At 45.0% G+C, this 16744-nt stretch overlaps 1 protein-coding gene and 1 long non-coding RNA gene across 3 annotated transcripts; both read right to left on the bottom strand.

Annotated features, from left to right (window-relative positions):
* Positions 1 to 2930: 2930 nt before the first annotated feature.
* Positions 2931 to 6854, bottom strand: LOC140223144 (uncharacterized). Of its 2 annotated transcripts, XR_011898585.1 has the most exons (3): positions 5482 to 6846; positions 4390 to 4542; positions 2931 to 3911 (listed from the first exon to the last, which is right to left on the bottom strand). It is a non-coding gene; the product is annotated as an uncharacterized lncRNA (long non-coding RNA). The 2 variants fall into 2 exon arrangements; XR_011898584.1 differs by lacking the exon at positions 2931 to 3911 and having other exon boundaries at positions 4324 to 4542; positions 5482 to 6854.
* Positions 6855 to 7944: 1090 nt separating this feature from the next.
* Positions 7945 to 14943, bottom strand: LOC117859740 (leucine-rich repeat receptor protein kinase MSP1). The gene is made up of 4 exons (XM_034742925.2): positions 14661 to 14943; positions 12937 to 13028; positions 12625 to 12710; positions 7945 to 12088 (listed from the first exon to the last, which is right to left on the bottom strand). The coding sequence occupies exon 4, from the start codon at positions 12064 to 12066 to the stop codon at positions 8182 to 8184; it is 3885 nt and encodes a 1294-aa protein (XP_034598816.1). The 5' UTR covers positions 12067 to 12088; positions 12625 to 12710; positions 12937 to 13028; positions 14661 to 14943; the 3' UTR covers positions 7945 to 8181.
* Between the last annotated feature and the right edge of the window lie 1801 nt (positions 14944 to 16744).

Below are 16744 nucleotides of genomic sequence, written 5' to 3'. Positions count from 1 at the left end.
CTGACTGAAATATTCAAAGATGTTTGAAATATTAAAAAAAATCAGAAATGGAACTGATGGCTTATCAATCCAGTAACAGGTGAGAAATCATTTTCAGTAACTCATGCCTTAACTCAGGTTAACAGGGATTGTCGATGGTACAAAGCAAAGCAATCAGACATGGCGCTAAGATAGTGAACAATCAGACTTTGCTATTTATAAAACGAAGCTCAATAGCCGAATAGCATACTTGTTCAAGTAAAACAAACAATGAAAGGTGGTCTATAAATTACCACATTAGCTTACTAGTATCACGGCCTTTTTTTAGAACACAAATGCATTTGTCAAAAAATATCACAACATGCATCTCAAACTTTAGTGAATAATGATGACAGAATAGAGACTGTAAATCCCATTAACACAATAGCATAGCTACATAACTGATTCCTACAAGTATAGGGAGCAGCATTCTACTAAAATAGCAAGCAATCAATTGCTAACAGATGTACCAACAGCTAACCATGAGCTATGGTGATTCAGTTAGATATTAGTAATGTTGAACTAAACATGAGCAGGGATAAGAAGTTTGACCATGCAAAGGATCGCAAAGGATAAGGATAAGCTTCTCAGAATTCCCTAACTCCCTCCTGGGCTGCACACAGATAAAGATCATCATGTCATGTGGGTAGAGATGCAAATATATGACTGAAACAAAGATCATCATGTCATGTAAACATCTTCTCTTTGATTCCATAATCTATCATAACTCTTTTAATGGCTTCCTCAATAGCTACACCCGTATGTGGATACTTCACATCCTTAAATGCAACTATCTTTTCTTCAAAACAAAATCAGGGCCAACATAGCATGCTGTCACACAAATATATCCCAACTTTTGATTTGTTGACCAAAAATCAGATGTGAAGCATATGCGAGCGTTAAGACTCTGAAGTTCACTTCGTAATTCTGTCTTTGGTCTCTCAAACTTAGCAACACATTCATTACGAATCGTTTATCGTCCGATGCAACTAAATGCGGGTTGCAATGACTCCATCCAAGGCTCAAAGCCTTCATCATCAAACTTATTGAATGCTACATCAGCTCTAACACACCATGCAATCATCAAGTCACGACTTCTCTGCTGAATAAAGGTGAATGAACCATCTACGAGCTTTTTCTTCATTGTGGCAACAAATTTGTTCCTATCATCACTAGGGACTTTGGGGCAATACTCTGCAATGTAAGCTCAAAGGTTGTTTGTACCTGATTTCATGTTCGTAGTCAACTTTAATTCACAGTAGTTGCAAATTACTGTTAGGACACCATCTATCTTGATCAATTCCAGCTCATAATACTCCTGGACTAGTGCCCTTCTATTTGGTGTTTGTGACGAACTGTTGTTGGTGCTCTCACTAGTACCAGAGGCCTCTGACCAGTGAGAATACATCTATTTCAAAAAGGCATAAATGAGAATCAGCAGCAATATCATACATATGAAATGCAGTAACAGAAGCTAATAGTGATTGAATATATATTCTGTTGAAAGTGCAGCCATAGATCAAATATCGATTCAGACTCACAGCCAACTATCAACTGAATAGCCAGCAGGAAAGACAAAGATATGAACTTTAAAGAAAAGACTGTCAGGCATAGGAGCTGGAAAGCTTAACTCAGGTTGGATCGGTATAGGAAAGGCATAAAAGAAAAGATTAATATTTACTAGGGGAATGCAAGTTACAAGATGAAAAAAGGTACCAATCATCGCAATATGCAAAAAAGTAACTGTAGTTCACATATAGCAGTAACTGCTGACTATTTGACAATGCATATCCATAATCTTTCATTGAAACTAACACTAACAGTGACAACAACCTAAACCTTTTGAGAAGTGTAAATCAGATGAGCAGAAGATATACACCTATTTTGCAAGATTGTCGGAAGCACAGTATCCAATTTCCTTCATTAACTTGCATTTGCTTACATCAAGATATTCATTTGCTTACAACAAGAGAAAAGGGGATCTAGGACATATGAATTTTATTTGTCTTACAGAAATTATATTGTTTCTTGTTGTGGCTTGTAAATTAGGCAAATAAAATCGAAATTGTCAGGAACACCATCTGATCACAATCTAGACCATGTGGTCGAATGAATGGCAATCAGATCATGTGCCAGAACAGTTATCCCATGAGAGCCTTGGAGAGAAAAGGGAAGGAGGCGCACCTTGAATTCTCGAAGGGATCGGACTTGATGCCGGTGCGATTCCTGGACGGGATCTATTGTCGTGCTTGGTGGGAGGCGGACGAATCCGGTGTCGGCAAGAAGAACAGGTCTCAGCAAGAAGAGGAAGGAAGTGAGCCGTTAAGGAGAATAGGAAGGGGTGATGCGGAGGAGGAGATGGAGAAGGGAGGTGGAAGAGGAGTACCTCGATCCGTGGCCGTTGGAGGAGGACCTCGCGTGAGAGGGGGGGGGGGCGGCGATGTCGCCTTCTGCTTGCGGGAGTGCAATGACGAGAGAGTTGATCCGTTCTAACCTTTCCCCAACCCACAAATGTAGCTCAATCACATGTTGTGAAATTTCGAAACTAACCCAACTGGAATAACCTCAATCGGAGGTCTAGATCTCGAGTTATGAATTAAACAAGATGACTGTGTGATCAGTAATGATAGATTCTGATTATTTCACAAATTCGCATGTACCTCTCTATCAAAATGTCCAAAACTCATGAAATTTTGACAGAAATTAACCAATGAAATTCTAGAGCTAACCCAACTAGATTCATGTCAATCGGAGCTCCGTAGCTTTAGGTATGATTAAAACAGGACAGATGTGTTAGAGAGCAACGTGAACAGATTTGGCATGACAAAACTTACATGATAGATAGATAAAGGATTGTGCAAGATAAAGGTTGATTGAGAAAGAATTGAAACAACAACTTTATTACCAAAAACCGATGTCGTTGTGGTCATCACCCCACAACACACCGCACTCATTACAAAAATTCAACTCAAGCATTTATCACAAGACCAAGCATTCCAAACACACTATAACTAAAACTAGCACACACTTTAACTAAATGACGTTCGACTCGATCGATTACATTAAATTTAAACTTAAAACTCCTAAATCCTAAAGAATGTCTTCGGTGTGGGTTTCTGGCGAGTCGTAGCGAGGCCTCTTGGGTGATGGGGACCGAGGCGCATATCTCACTTCCCTTGTTTCTCCCCAAACTGGTGGAATGTAATCATCTCCTCTTAGTGTGGCGGCCAATCTGTCCCTCTCCCACCTTACCTCTAGTAACTCCTGCATGGTCCTGGCGAGCTCATGGTTGGTATTGTCTAGGTTCGTGTTGACTCCATCTAGTAGTTAGCGGATAGACATACATCTCAAGATTAAATGCGGGAGTCGGAGCTATGAAGGTCTTCCACTTTCCTGAAGGGAACGCATCTGAAGCCCCAGTCTTTCGCCGGACATGGTGCTTGTGACAGAGGACATAGATTGCTCTTCGAGCAGCCCCACTGACTCCAGCTGCCATAGTTGCTTTGGGAGAAAGATCATTGTGAATTGACATCACCTTCCTTGCACCGGGGTAGCGGTGATCTGGTTCATGGAGAGTGACTGACACCCTCCAATATGTCCCATACTAGGTGCTACTGAGTTACCTCCACTTGAATCGGGGCGGGAAGGTGTATCCAAAGAACTGGAAAGCTGACCACCATCTCCATTGATGTAGAGCACACACTTCTTCAGTTCTTCAGGTTCCACATAGAGCGTGTTCTCCTCTTCTTCATCTTCAGATGGATCCTCATCATCCTCTGGTGGCTCACCACCATCTCCTTGCTCTCCTTGTGCTCCTCCATGGTTAGCTGCTAACTCAGCTTCACTCTCCACTTCTTCTGGATCTTCCTCACTCTGCTCCTCCTCTGGATCTCCTGCAGGCAGGTTGAGGAAAATCGGTTCATACTGGTAAATGGCACTCTTGCGAGCAGTCTCCCTTGTACGGGCCATCTAAAGATAGAAAGGGTTAGATGGATTGGAACAGGTGCTAGAAATTCCTTAAAGCAAGAACAAGGAAGCATAGAGTGAAAAGGATTTCAAAAGTAAGATAAAGAAACAAATAGAGCACTAAGGATGAGATAAAAGCAGGGATAAGTATATTAAAGCAGATTTAAAGTAAGCATGAGTAAGAATGGCTACTAAAGCATTATAATCCTTAAATTCGACCATTTTCTATCTAGGCTAACATCCTATCATCAACACAGCTCTGGTACTACTTATATCACACCCGGTTTTAAAGGCAAAACTAGATTATAAATTGCATGTGCGCCAGAATCAAGTTTCACATATGCAATGACTTCAGTAAATACCATAAACGGTGTCAAAATGTAAAAAGAGTATTAAATTTATTACATGCCCGAAAGTCTTTAAATCGAATAGCAAATGAGTCTTTATTTTAGCAGCGGAACTCCAATGATGACGACGACTCCACAGGCAGTCAAGTGGGGGCACACGTACGCCTAGAACTCCTCAAAGTCTTCAAGAACCTCCTCAAAATTGTCTTGTCTGAGCAGCGGTTTTAGCAAGCGTGAGTACACTTATGGTTGGTACTTAACAAGCATGGGGAATGTGTAGTGTAAGGCAATGCAAGGATAGGCTAAGGTTTAATAGCATGTCAGCATTTTAATTGGTTGATCAAATTCTATTAGCAAATACTAAGTATAAGTTATACCATCCACATTAAGCATGAACATAGATAAATAAAATAGCAATAAGTAACATAAATAACAATGATTTAGTTCAACTTCCGATAGATTAATCATGCGAGGGTCCAGGCCGCTCTTGACCGTGAGCACGGCTGATCAATTAGTTTTAGAGACTCTGCAGAGGTTGGACATCTTTTACCCACAAGTCGTGTTTCCCAAGATGCCCAGGTCAATTACTCCCTTAAACACTTCTGAGGTGAGTGGCATGGGATTCACTACGAGGCCTTCACAAAGATTCCCTAATAAGTAGCAACCCACTAAGGTTTCCGAATTAGTAGCAAAGCATAAACCTTTCTCAGGACTGCGAAGCTGCCATAGAGCAGATCAGCCTGAGGGCCGGGTTATACCTCGTCTGCTGCTGCCCCTCTCACCCTTTCGGTAAGATTACTATAGATTAAGGTTTCTAATTAATTAGCCAAGACTAGAGCCCGTTAGTCTTGTGATTGCACTATTTTCCTAGGTGATCACTCCATGTTCCAATTAAGTATGTGATCTTGTATTAATGAAAGGTATAGTATAAATAAAACAAGTTTAATCATTGCTTCATTAATACCACCATATCCAAGTTGAGCAACTTACCCAACATAAAGTAAGATCCAGGTAAACAAGGTATAAGGATTAAGATTAGGCACTCCTTAGATAGGACCCATCATGTTTAATCGTAAAAGTGCATAGCATGTGAATGAACATAAAATTCAAGGGCGTATAGGCTCAAATTGTCATCAAGGACACGACTTGCCTTCCTGAACTTGCTCCTGCTGCTCAAGGTCTTCAAAGGCTTGTTCTTCAAATCCCTTGAACTGCGATCCTTCTAAGCGCATCAAACAAGTACATTCAAGCACACAACAGAATAAAATAAGAAAATAATACACTAAACAATAGCAACAAAGAAAAGCAAGATCATGAAATTGTTCTTTGCGTCGACACGAACTCATAGGTGCAAGAATCATTCAAAATGGATTTAAAACGCTAAAGATATGAGCTAAACAAGGTTCAGGGCATGTCTGCGAGAAAATTAGGGTATAAACATAATTAAGGGCATAAACCTAAGGTCTAACGAGCAAAACAGCTAAAACAGGACTTCGGGCACGATTTCACGAGAGAGCAGGGCCTAGAACAGAAGAAAAAGGATGTAATTCTAATTAGTTTCGAACTGCTCTAGCGGCGGTTGCAAAAACTAAGAAAGATGGGGTCTCTTTAGCAAAAATGCGGCGGAGCGGCTGGGTTGACCGGTACGCGACCGGTTTGACTCCGTGTCGGATTCGATCTGGGCCGCTAGCTCACGATCCGACGGCCGGCGGCGGCAGACTGCTGGCGGCGGCGCCCGAGCGGCGGAGGCAGGCGGCGCACGGCGGCGGCGGGCGGCGATCTCACCGGAACTTGCTCTATAACGAGCGTCCGGCCACAGTTTGCGAGGGGATTTGGCTCTGGATCAAGCTGGGAAGCACGCTAACTAAGCTAGGGTGTTGTGGAGGTCGATTACGCGGCGGCGAAGGCGCTATGCCCGGTGAGGCGGCCCGGCGAGGCCACGGCAACTCCGGCGAGCCAAAGCAAGCGAGAAACAGCATGCGGACGCACGGGACCTGGACGGATAGCTTCCTCACCTCCTTACCTAGCTCCTGAGCCGCTTCTCGTCGACTGGAAGGCAGCGACGAGGGAGATCGACGGCGGCGGCCTTGCGCTAGGGTTCGAGCTCGAGCGGGGGGCGCAAGGGCTTGGGATTCAGGCGAAAGAGGATTGCGGAGGTGGCGGTGGGGTTTTATAGGTGGGCCAAGCAACCTTGGCGTGCGGGCCCGAGGATTGGAGGCGGGTGCGGGGCACGGTCGGACTCGGCCGGAGGGTGGGGATGACGGCCAGGCCCCACCTGCCAGCGAGACGGCGAAGGCAGAGGTGGAGAAGGCAGGCCGCTGCTGGGCCGACGGCCGGCGAGCAGACCGACGGTCTGGCAAGATGCTACTGCAGCTGCGGGCCAAACTGAAGGAAGAAGAAGACAGCAAACAGGAAGAAGAAGACTCAGGCACAGAAGAAGAAAGAAACTAAGAGGGTCTTCCTATTTCAAAAAGGAATTCAAACCAAGAATTCAAATTTGGAATTTAAGGAATTCAAACCAAGAATTAAAATTTGGAACTTGAACTCAACAATCAGAAACAAATGCTCCAGCATGGATGCAACAATGAAATCCTATGATTCATTAATTAAATTTCAAAAAATATTTAAATGCCTGAGAAAATTGAATAAAAGCTTAGAAAAGTCTTAATCCTTAAACAAGCTCAAACAATTTTTAGAAAATTTTATTATATTTTATTCAGTAGCAAAATTGGAAATTTAGGGTGTTACAGCCTGTGCTCCCTCTCGACCTGTAGCCGAGCGAGCGCTCCCTTATCATCGTCGGCGCCCGGGCGCTTCTGCCCTTTCGTCGCCACCGGCCATTCAATTCTCGTCTTCAACATAGTCCTGCTCGCTTGCCTGCCGGCGCGCCTGTCAGCTGATCCATCCTCCTCTCCTCCTCAGCCTGCCTGTCTTCTTCAGCTGAGCGGAATCGTTGGGCGCGTATCCGTTGGATGCCGAACCATGGAAAAGGAGACGGCGACGTGTTCAGCTTCAGCGCCTCGCAAAAAGGCTGCTATTATGTGTGAGTGTCACCTGCAGTGGCAAAGCTAAACTAGCTGCATCTTTGACGTGCACCTACAGCCTACATGCATCCAATTTCCAAACTCTCAAGTTTTTTTTAGGAGTTAGGGCACACCAAAGTACCAAACTCTCAAGTGGCATCGTGGTGTCTCTGCTTGTGGGCCTAAATGGGATCAACCCGCTAACCTGATGGGCTTGGCTTCTATACGGCCCTTCTTGAGTTCTTGTCTTGTTTTGCCTTTGCACAATTGGGCTGTGCCATGTTTGGTTGCCCATTTCTTTCTGTTTCTTCGGCACTGAAAATTCTCCATGGGAGAACAAAAAAAATAGGTGCCGCACGTCAGCAAAGAGCTCGGCCTACCAACTCCCTCAGGACTCGGCCCTCAGCAGCAGTAAGCAGTACCTGAGAAATCTGGCAAAAAAAAAAAAGCATCAGCTTAGAACCACTTGATACCAGAGAAGAATGAAGGCCAGGAACTGAATCTGGGCAAAGCCATGAGCTAACAGCTTCAGTTAAAAGCAGCAACACAAGTGACAACAAAATAGAATGCAAAGTCAGCAAACAAGGAAAAAACGAAAAACAATGGTGGTTGCCAGGTAGAAGAAAGAGTACTTGGATCCAGATAGAAAGTTAACACCACTAACTACAGCCTGAACATGAGCAGCATTAGTTTCTCTCATTACAGTCACCAGATAAGATCAATGTACAGACTACAGCTATAACTAGCCTATATTAGTACTTCAGCATCAAGAACAACCTTCGCTCATCTTCCAGTTGCATCAGCATGTCAAGATGATGTCGCCCGCATTACATGTCCCCGGTCACTGTCACCACCAGAGGTCCACTTTCCATTGTCTGGGCCATCTTGAGGCCCTTAACCACCTCCAGCATGGTTGGCCTCCTCCACGGCTCATCGGCTGTGCAGTCCCGAGCAATGGCGAGCACACAGGCCATCTGTTCCCGCCACGTGCTCGAGACTGGCAGGCAAGGATCAAACAGCTCGTTCTCCCTACCGTGTGCAGTCATCCACCGTACCCAGCCCACCAGGTTTCCACCACCTTCCACCTCCTCGTGCCCAGTAGGTGTCCGTCCAGTGAGCAGCTCCAGCATGACAACGCCGAAGCTGTACACGTCACCTTTTGTAGAGGATTTCATTGTCAGGCCGTACTCTGGAGGTATGTAGCCCAATGTACCAGCAATGTTGGTGCTGACGTGAGTCTCGCATGCACTGATTATCCTTGCAAGGCCAAAGTCAGAGACCCTCGGCTCGAAGTTCTCATCCAATAGAATGTTGCTTGATTTCATGTCCCGGTGGATGATATGGGGCACGAAGCCATGGTGCAGGAAAGAAAGCCCGTGGGCAGAACCAAGACAGATCTTCAGGCGGTCTGGCCATCCAAGTGCTTCGATGGCATCAGCCTGGTTCCTAAGCCACATCTCAAGATTCCCATTCTCCATGTACTCATATATCAAGAACCGTTCATCACCACAAACACAGTAGCCAAGTAGAGGAACCAGATTAGGATGTTTCACCTTCCCAATTGTTTCCATTTCAGCCAAGAACTCACGATCACCTTGGAACTGATGGCAACCATGAAGCCTCTTGACCGCAACTCTCCGACCTTCAGGAAGTGCTGCCCTGTAGACAGTGCCAAACCCACCATCCCCTATGATATGCACCTTACTGAAATTATCGGTGGCTTTCAGAATGTCATCTGCGGTGATCCTTAGCAGTGCATGTTGAAATGTTGCAAGATTGATACTCAGGGGTTCCCGAAACTTTTTCCCTAGGAGTCCATCGCTTGAGGTTGGCTCAACTGTAGCCCTGGCCTTACTGGCGGGTACAAGGGCTGAGGGCCTGCTTCTCAATAGTTTCCATCTCAGACAAACCATCAGAAGAACTAAGACAAAGATGATTGCGAGTATAATGACACAAATGATTGCTACTCTTAGAACTCGATCAGATGGATGAAGCGCCTTACGATCAAAACCATTTCCAGTACAAAAACCTTCTGTAGCACAATCTGCTAAGCTGAACATGCCAATGTGATTGCCAGAGAAGTTGGCAAATGTGAGGCCAAATATACTGCAGATACCACAAGGGATGACACCATGGAAGTCGTTGCTTGAGAGGTCAAGATAGTTTATAGAACTGAGATCAGAAAGTGAAAAAGGCAAACTTCCAGTGATACTATTGTTGTGGATATCAAGAGAAGAAAGTTGTGTGAAGTTTGAAATAGACTCATCTAGGTTCCCAGAGAAATGGTTACTACTTGCATTGAAGAATAGCAGTGAACTCGAATATTCTTTTTCTTTAGGACAAGAGAATGGGATTTGTCCAGAGAGGTTGTTATTACTGACATCCAGATGGATTAGGTCATTGATGCAGAGCAAAGACTCAGGCAGAGTGCCAGTAAGTGCATTACTAGATAAGTCTAGCTTTTCAATTTTGGGAAGTATTTGACCAATCTCAGAAGGAATGGAGCCATTTAAGTAGTTATTAGAGAGAAACAGGCCTTGAAGTTGTACCAATGGTGCAGACCAGGGAAGCATCGGGCCAACTAATGCGTTATAAGAAAGAGTGATGGTTGTAACATTTGTCAGTTCACCAAGTTCAGGGGGAATGGTTCCACTCAGCATATTGCCTTGCAAGTTTAGTGCCATCACCATAGAACAATTCTTGATCGCTGTTGGGATATGACCAGTCAATCGATTGTATGAAAGATCAAGCATGCCATGATGCTGAACAAATTCTGAGTCCGGGTGAGCCGCATTCCCAAATCCAACACAGATCTCAGCAGGTATAGTACCAGACAGCTGGTTATAAGACAAACTCAAGCTGTTGAGAAATGTCAATTGAGATATGGCCCTCGGGATGTGGCCACTCAGATAGTTAGAGCCCAGGTCCAGAGTGACAATGTTTGTGCAGTTGAATAGTTCTAGTGGAATGTTGCCAGACAGCCTATTGCCATGAAGAGATAGGTTTGTTAGATTCCTTAAAGTGCCAATCGACCTAGGGATAGGTCCTTGCAGGTAGTTGTTGTCGATCTGTAGCCTCTGCAAACTGGAGAGCCCACCAATGCTTTCTGGTATAGGGCCAGTAAGCTGATTGTAGCTGAGTGTGATCTCCAGAATAGTTGATGATTCCCACAATTTATCTGGCAGCTTTCCGGTGAAGTTGTTTTGGGACAACTCCACTCTTACTAGCGGTAGCTCAGATAAGTAATGCGGTATCTCACCATGAAGATGGTTTCCTAGGAGGTTAAGTTCCGTAAGGTTCTTGCACCCTTTAAATGTCTCCATTATATTCCCAGTCAGATTGTTATTGTGTAATATGAGTGACTGCAGTGACTTGGCCTGACATATCTCCACAGGAATAGAACCAGAGAGCATGTTAGTTGCCGCAGAGAATGTAACTAGATGTGGCAAAGGCAACACTGGCAGGGGTCCATCAAACATGTTCTGTGCTAGTGATATGGAACGAAGATTTACCCAATTCTGAATCCAATCTGGAATGTGGCCAAATAGATTGTTCCCTTCCACAAGAAATGTAGCAATGGCTTCTAAACCTACAAGTGCTTTGGGTATAGAGCCAGTAAAGGAGTTGAAGGACAGATCAACAAGCACAAGCCTCTTGCAGTTACCAAGATCTCTCGGAATGTTCCCACTGAGACCGGCACCCTTTGCAAATAGACGGGTTAGGTTTCCCAGCTCACCAACAGATGCCGGGAGTTCAGTATTGAGCTTGTTCTCTGATATATCAAGCTCCTTTAAGCTTCTGAGACCTCCAATTGACCAAGGAATGGTGCCTGTGAACTGGCAATCAGAGAGTTCAAGCACTTCCAGCAGATTTAGTTCACCAATCTCTTTTGGAATGCTTCCACTGAAACGATTATGTCCCAATATTAACAACTGAAGATTCTTCAGCTGATTGATCTCCCTAGGTAGTGGCCCCACCAAACCATTTGAAGAGAGATCAACTGTCACAAGGTTCACCATTGAAGTTATTCCAGGGAATATTGATCCACTGAGATTATTCTGGCTTGCATCGAGGTGCAAGAGCCGAGAGAGGTTCCCCAAAGTGGCTGGTATCGACCCGTTCAACGCGTTCATGTGAAGGTCCATTTTTTCCAGATTCTGTAGACTGCCCAGTTCTGGAGGAAGGACACCGGAGATGGAATTTGCGGATATAGATAACTTCGTGAGGTACTGAAGCTGAGCAATAGCAGGGCTCAATTGTCCGGAAAAGAAATTATTGTCAAGCACTATTACTTTCAGCATCTTCAGTCCATACAACGAGACAGGAAGAGCCCCTGTAAGCTGGTTGTTGCTCAAATCAAGGTACTGGAGTTGGTGCAAGCCCTCCCAGGCATCTGGAAGCTCACCAGAAAACCCACAGCCACTGAAGTTGAGGTTAACAAGTGACTCGAATGACCCAATACAAGATGGGAATGGGGCATAAATTGGCACAGAGGACAAGTCTATAGCTACAACAGCATGCCCCCTACAAGTTATGCCTGACCAGCTGCATGGAGTGGTTTCTGAATCAAACCAGTTGAAGAGGAATCCTTTCCCTTCAGTGACTGCATCCCTCAGATCCAACAATGTACTTATATCACTATGTTCAGCCAAAGCAGAGCTGGGGACAAAGCATATGATTAGGATCAAAATGCAGAAACCATGGTATCCCATTGCCAGCAGTTTTAACTGTAACCTGCAGGAAGAAAATTGTCAAGTTAGTAGATTCAAAAGAACCACATAGCATTACAATCTACCATATTGCATAATGTTTACTGTGATGACTCCAAAACAGTTTATCAGCATGGTCTGCAGAACAAATGATGTTCCACGCTTTTCCTTAGTTTACAAAAGAAGTTGACTAAAGTGCAAATTAGGTTCCATTTGTTTAGGATCAGGCCAGATCCTCAAACCAAATAGGTATTTGTGTCCTAGAACAGATGTTTGAAACTTGGCAATGCCTCCAACAGAAATTGACACTTTTTTTGGTTAAGAACACCAAGACAAAATTAAAATGACTAGGAGACTATTAATCATACTTTTTTGTTAATCAACTTCTCATAGTTTAGAATCTGAACATGTAATTCCTGAAGTATATATAAAAATTGTTCAGACTTTTGTACTGTCTGAACTGTATACGTGTAATGCCCAACTATGTGCATAAAATCAGAAGACGGAAACACAGCCGAATGCACTTTTGGGTAAACTAAAACTGTAGCCGTATGTCAATACCTTTTAGTTTGACAGCATTCTTCCTTCAAGTAGGGCAGAAGAAAAAGACCACCAACCAATGCTTCGCTTTATGCTCACCACGCATCCTGGAGAGAAGGGCCAATGCCATGTCAATATAGAAGACATCGTGTGATTAACCTTGGATTGAAAGTGATTAGATTTGACAACAACCTCTTAGAATAATAAAGAGATAATGACATAGATCAAATAGAGGTCATGTCATTTGCTGCAGGTGCACTAGGTTTTGCCAATTAACAACCACAAGAAGTCCACAAACATACAATTAAGAAAAGGAACCTAAAACCAAATTACCTTTCGAACCGTGATCCTCATCTCCTCTTTTCAGAAGTTGTCCAAGTAAACCATAATCAATCTAAGGTAGTATGATCTCCCTGAAACACATCCTGAAGAAAGCAAAAGGATGGTGCAATTAGCTTCATGTAATCATCAGTCCTAGAAACAAGAATAGCAAACAAGCATGCCCACCCTACTTCTCAACCAACATCACACTGCACAACTGGAAATCTCCAAGATACAAATTCTCTTAGAAATCCAGAGTACCAAACTCTAATCAATAGACTCAGGATAACGTGGGGCGGTTGTGTTTAGCTCCATATCAATAGACTACTATTATGTAGCGCCCAAAAGACACAACCTCATCATCTATTCATCTCAATCCCTATCTCTGGTCAGCATGAATAACAGCGGAAGCTATGGAAACCCCTCCATAAAGCCAGAGAAGCAGGGCAGACATGAACAAGAAACATCCAGCCACCAGCCCTCAAATTGTTTAAGTACAAGAAAAGGAAATGTCACTACTATACTCCAGCGTGCTACAGGTTTACATGTTATCAGATGGAACAAAACAAGCCGAACATCATAAAAGTAGGCAGGCAGGCAGGCATGCCACCTCCTCGCGCGGAAGCCAGGAGACAGCCACATTCTCCAGTCCTCATGGCACAAGAAAGCCTACCCCCCCCCCCCCCCCCCCCCCCAACACACACACACACACATCACCTTGTCTGAAACTGAAACCTCATCTCATCCGCGATGTCCAAACTAAAGAGGTGGCACACACGCAAGCTCAAAACTGAACACAACAGCACAACAGTAGACATTGGTATGGTATTTACTCCTACGCTGCTACAGATTAAATGAGGACAACAGCAAACCCCACAAGAATCTGGTGGAACCTGAGCCCCATGTCAACCCCACAAGAATCTCTGAGCCCTCCCAACCCCCACTAGCAGGAAGAAGCAGCCAGCCACATAATTGGACAGAGAGACACTGGCTTTTTTTGGCCTGATCCGCTTACTGAACTGTTAATCCTAGTATTCTACAGGAGAAGCAGCAGTGGTACTTTGGTAACAGTGGGCTACTACAAGAGAGCTGCTGGTGGGTGATGGGGATGTTTCTTCCCCAAGGATTTGGGCCATCATTTGGGCTGTGATTTGTTTACCATGCCGTGTGCTGATGTGGGTATGCAGATCAAACAAGTACGACCAAGCGGTCGCATTCAATAGCAGCATTTCATTAAACAACAAACAGTACTAGCACGTAGCCCGAGACAGCACAAAGGAATTGAAGCCACGGCACGGGGACTTGGGGAGCGAAATGGGGGGCGGAATTCGGAGGAGAAAAAGGAAACACTAGTACTACGACTACGAGCAATCAAACAAACGAGACCGGAATCATCAGAGAACCAGGTCTCGAAGCATCACCAAAATCGTTCGAATCGAACCCCTGTTCCTTCGACCTGCCCGCACGGCGGCGGCGCAACAGGCGACTAAAATTCTGCAGAATCTCTGCCCCCAGCTTCACGGCTGGCCCGGCTATGAACCCAATGACAGCACGCACCGCGACGCGACGAGAACGAGTCCGAACGAGGCGGCGAGAGAGCGCGGCCAGTAGAAGCGCGAGGCCACAACCACAAGCCACGGCAAAAGCGCAAGGCGCGGCAACGCCACGGCGTCCAGAATTCCTGGCGCAAGCATGAAGGCGTGAGAAGCGGGAGGGAGGATCGTGCTTCTAATTACCTGCCCGGGGGTCGCGGCCACTCCACAATGCCGGTTGCCGGCGGTCGTGGAAGAGGGGGGGCCGCGGCGCGCCGTCGGTGCCGTGTTCCGCTTGCGACCTGTGAGAAGTGAAGCCAGCACGAGGGAAAGGAGGCGGCGTTTGGGAGGTGCCGCGCCCGTCCCTTTTGTGTGACCTGGTAGGCTTGCGTTCGTTTCCCAATGTTCAGCGATACATGTGCTCGTCTGTTTCCCAACGCTTCCAATGTTCACCGATCGGTGCTCATCCTTTTCCCAAGTCCATCTTTACAAAATCTTTTTCCCCAAGTCATTGTTTACATGGCGAAGCCTTTGAAAACGAGTTGAAATCTTGTTTATTGTAATTATCTTCCTATCCGCCACTGCTTAACACGGTAAGTGATTGATCAGATAAGTATACGGTTGACATTTTAGTACTACAACACGTCAACACAAATGGGTACATTGTTATTACTCGTACTATTGTGTGTGAGAGAGAGATGGTAATTGAGGTAAATCCCTCCAAAGTCCAATTTAAACCATAGCTCAAAATCCCCAAACCAATGATATGCACATGTCAACTTTTTTCAGTTTCGTCTTTATTATCAGCCATGTTCACTGGTTACTACTTGCCTCCATCCTAAATTACTATTCGTTGCCTCCATCCTAAATTACTATTCGTTAATTTTATAATATGCAACTATATATACTATTTCTAAGCTGTAACTTCAAAAAGTACAGCAAAACGAATAATAATTTGGAACGGAGGACACCGGCAGCTAATTTGCCTGCCCCATGTTAATTTGCCAAGTGAAATCGACGTGGCAAGCGCCCCAACCCCTCATGATGGCACGGATCGGACAGGGCGCACGACCGTACGGGGTTTTGAGTTGGAGGCTTGGAGCATCCTTTGGCCTTGTTTAGCTGCCCAACTTTAGGCAGCCAAAATTACTGTAGCGCAACTGTAGCGTTTCATTTGTATTTGTGAATTATTGTTCAAATATTGACTAATTAGGTTCAAAAGATTCGTCTCGCAAAGTACAATAAAACTGTACAATTAGTATTCAGTACTCCATGCATGTACCGCAAATTTGATATGATGGGGAATCTTCTTTTTACATAGTGTCAAAGTTGGAATTTGGGGGTCAACTAAACACGGCCTTGATCTCTTTTTGACTACGGAACTTGATTGTTGATGATCCTCATCTGCCGAGCACGTGCCTGTTACTGCAAGTGTTGATTCTGGGGAAGTGGGGATGCTGATGCCTTCGTTTGTTTGTGAGGGGGCAATGCAAGAATTCTACAGAACGGATCTCACGTGATAACAGTTTCGCCGGGAGATGTCTTGAAACTGTGTAACGCTCCAGGTTGACCAGGCTCAGTACTCAGTAGCTCAATATATTTTTTTTAAAGAATGACACATAAAACAGTGCGTGTTTCATTGATCGGAAAGGAAAATAAAAAGACTTCCGGTTGGATTGTGACATCAACGCAGGTCACCACTTAAGCTCAAAAAATCACACCTGACCGGTTGGATTGGGACGTCAACACGATCTCCTCACTCCACTCACCACGACGGTACCCACCAACATTCACGCTCATATATTTGTCAAAACCTCCAGGCATGGTCTTATGTCGACGGGGAACCAATAGAAGCAGATTGCACCGCACCGAGAAAACCACCGTCATGCGGGACCCTTCGTCGTAGTGCCGCTGCAACACCACACTCCACCTGACGGGGTGATACCACCGAATCCAGATCTCTTGTAGGTTGCCTCGCAGTCGCCACCATGACAACACAACGCGCGGGAGCCTTGCCACATCCGTCGTTGGACACCACCTCGCTCTCGTCGTCTCGAAGAAACACCATGCGGGGGGGCCTTGCCTCGCCCACTACGGTACTTTGCGTCACGGACCTATTTTTTTGTCGTCGTCATAGTGGTGAGCAATGTTGCCCCATTCCACCAGATCTCCATTGATCAACCAAGCCGTAGCCACAGGTTGACTTCGCCTCGTCGCTTCACCCACACAAAAACCTCCACTGTCCAGTCAGTAAACCAGAGAAGTCGCTTGCACCGCCTTTCGACGAT

The sequence above is a fragment of the Setaria viridis genome, chromosome 6 (assembly GCF_005286985.2).
Source record: "Setaria viridis chromosome 6, Setaria_viridis_v4.0, whole genome shotgun sequence".
In the NCBI taxonomy this organism is placed as follows: Eukaryota; Viridiplantae; Streptophyta; class Magnoliopsida; order Poales; family Poaceae; genus Setaria; species Setaria viridis.
This window is presented reverse-complemented; position numbering and strand designations above follow the sequence as displayed.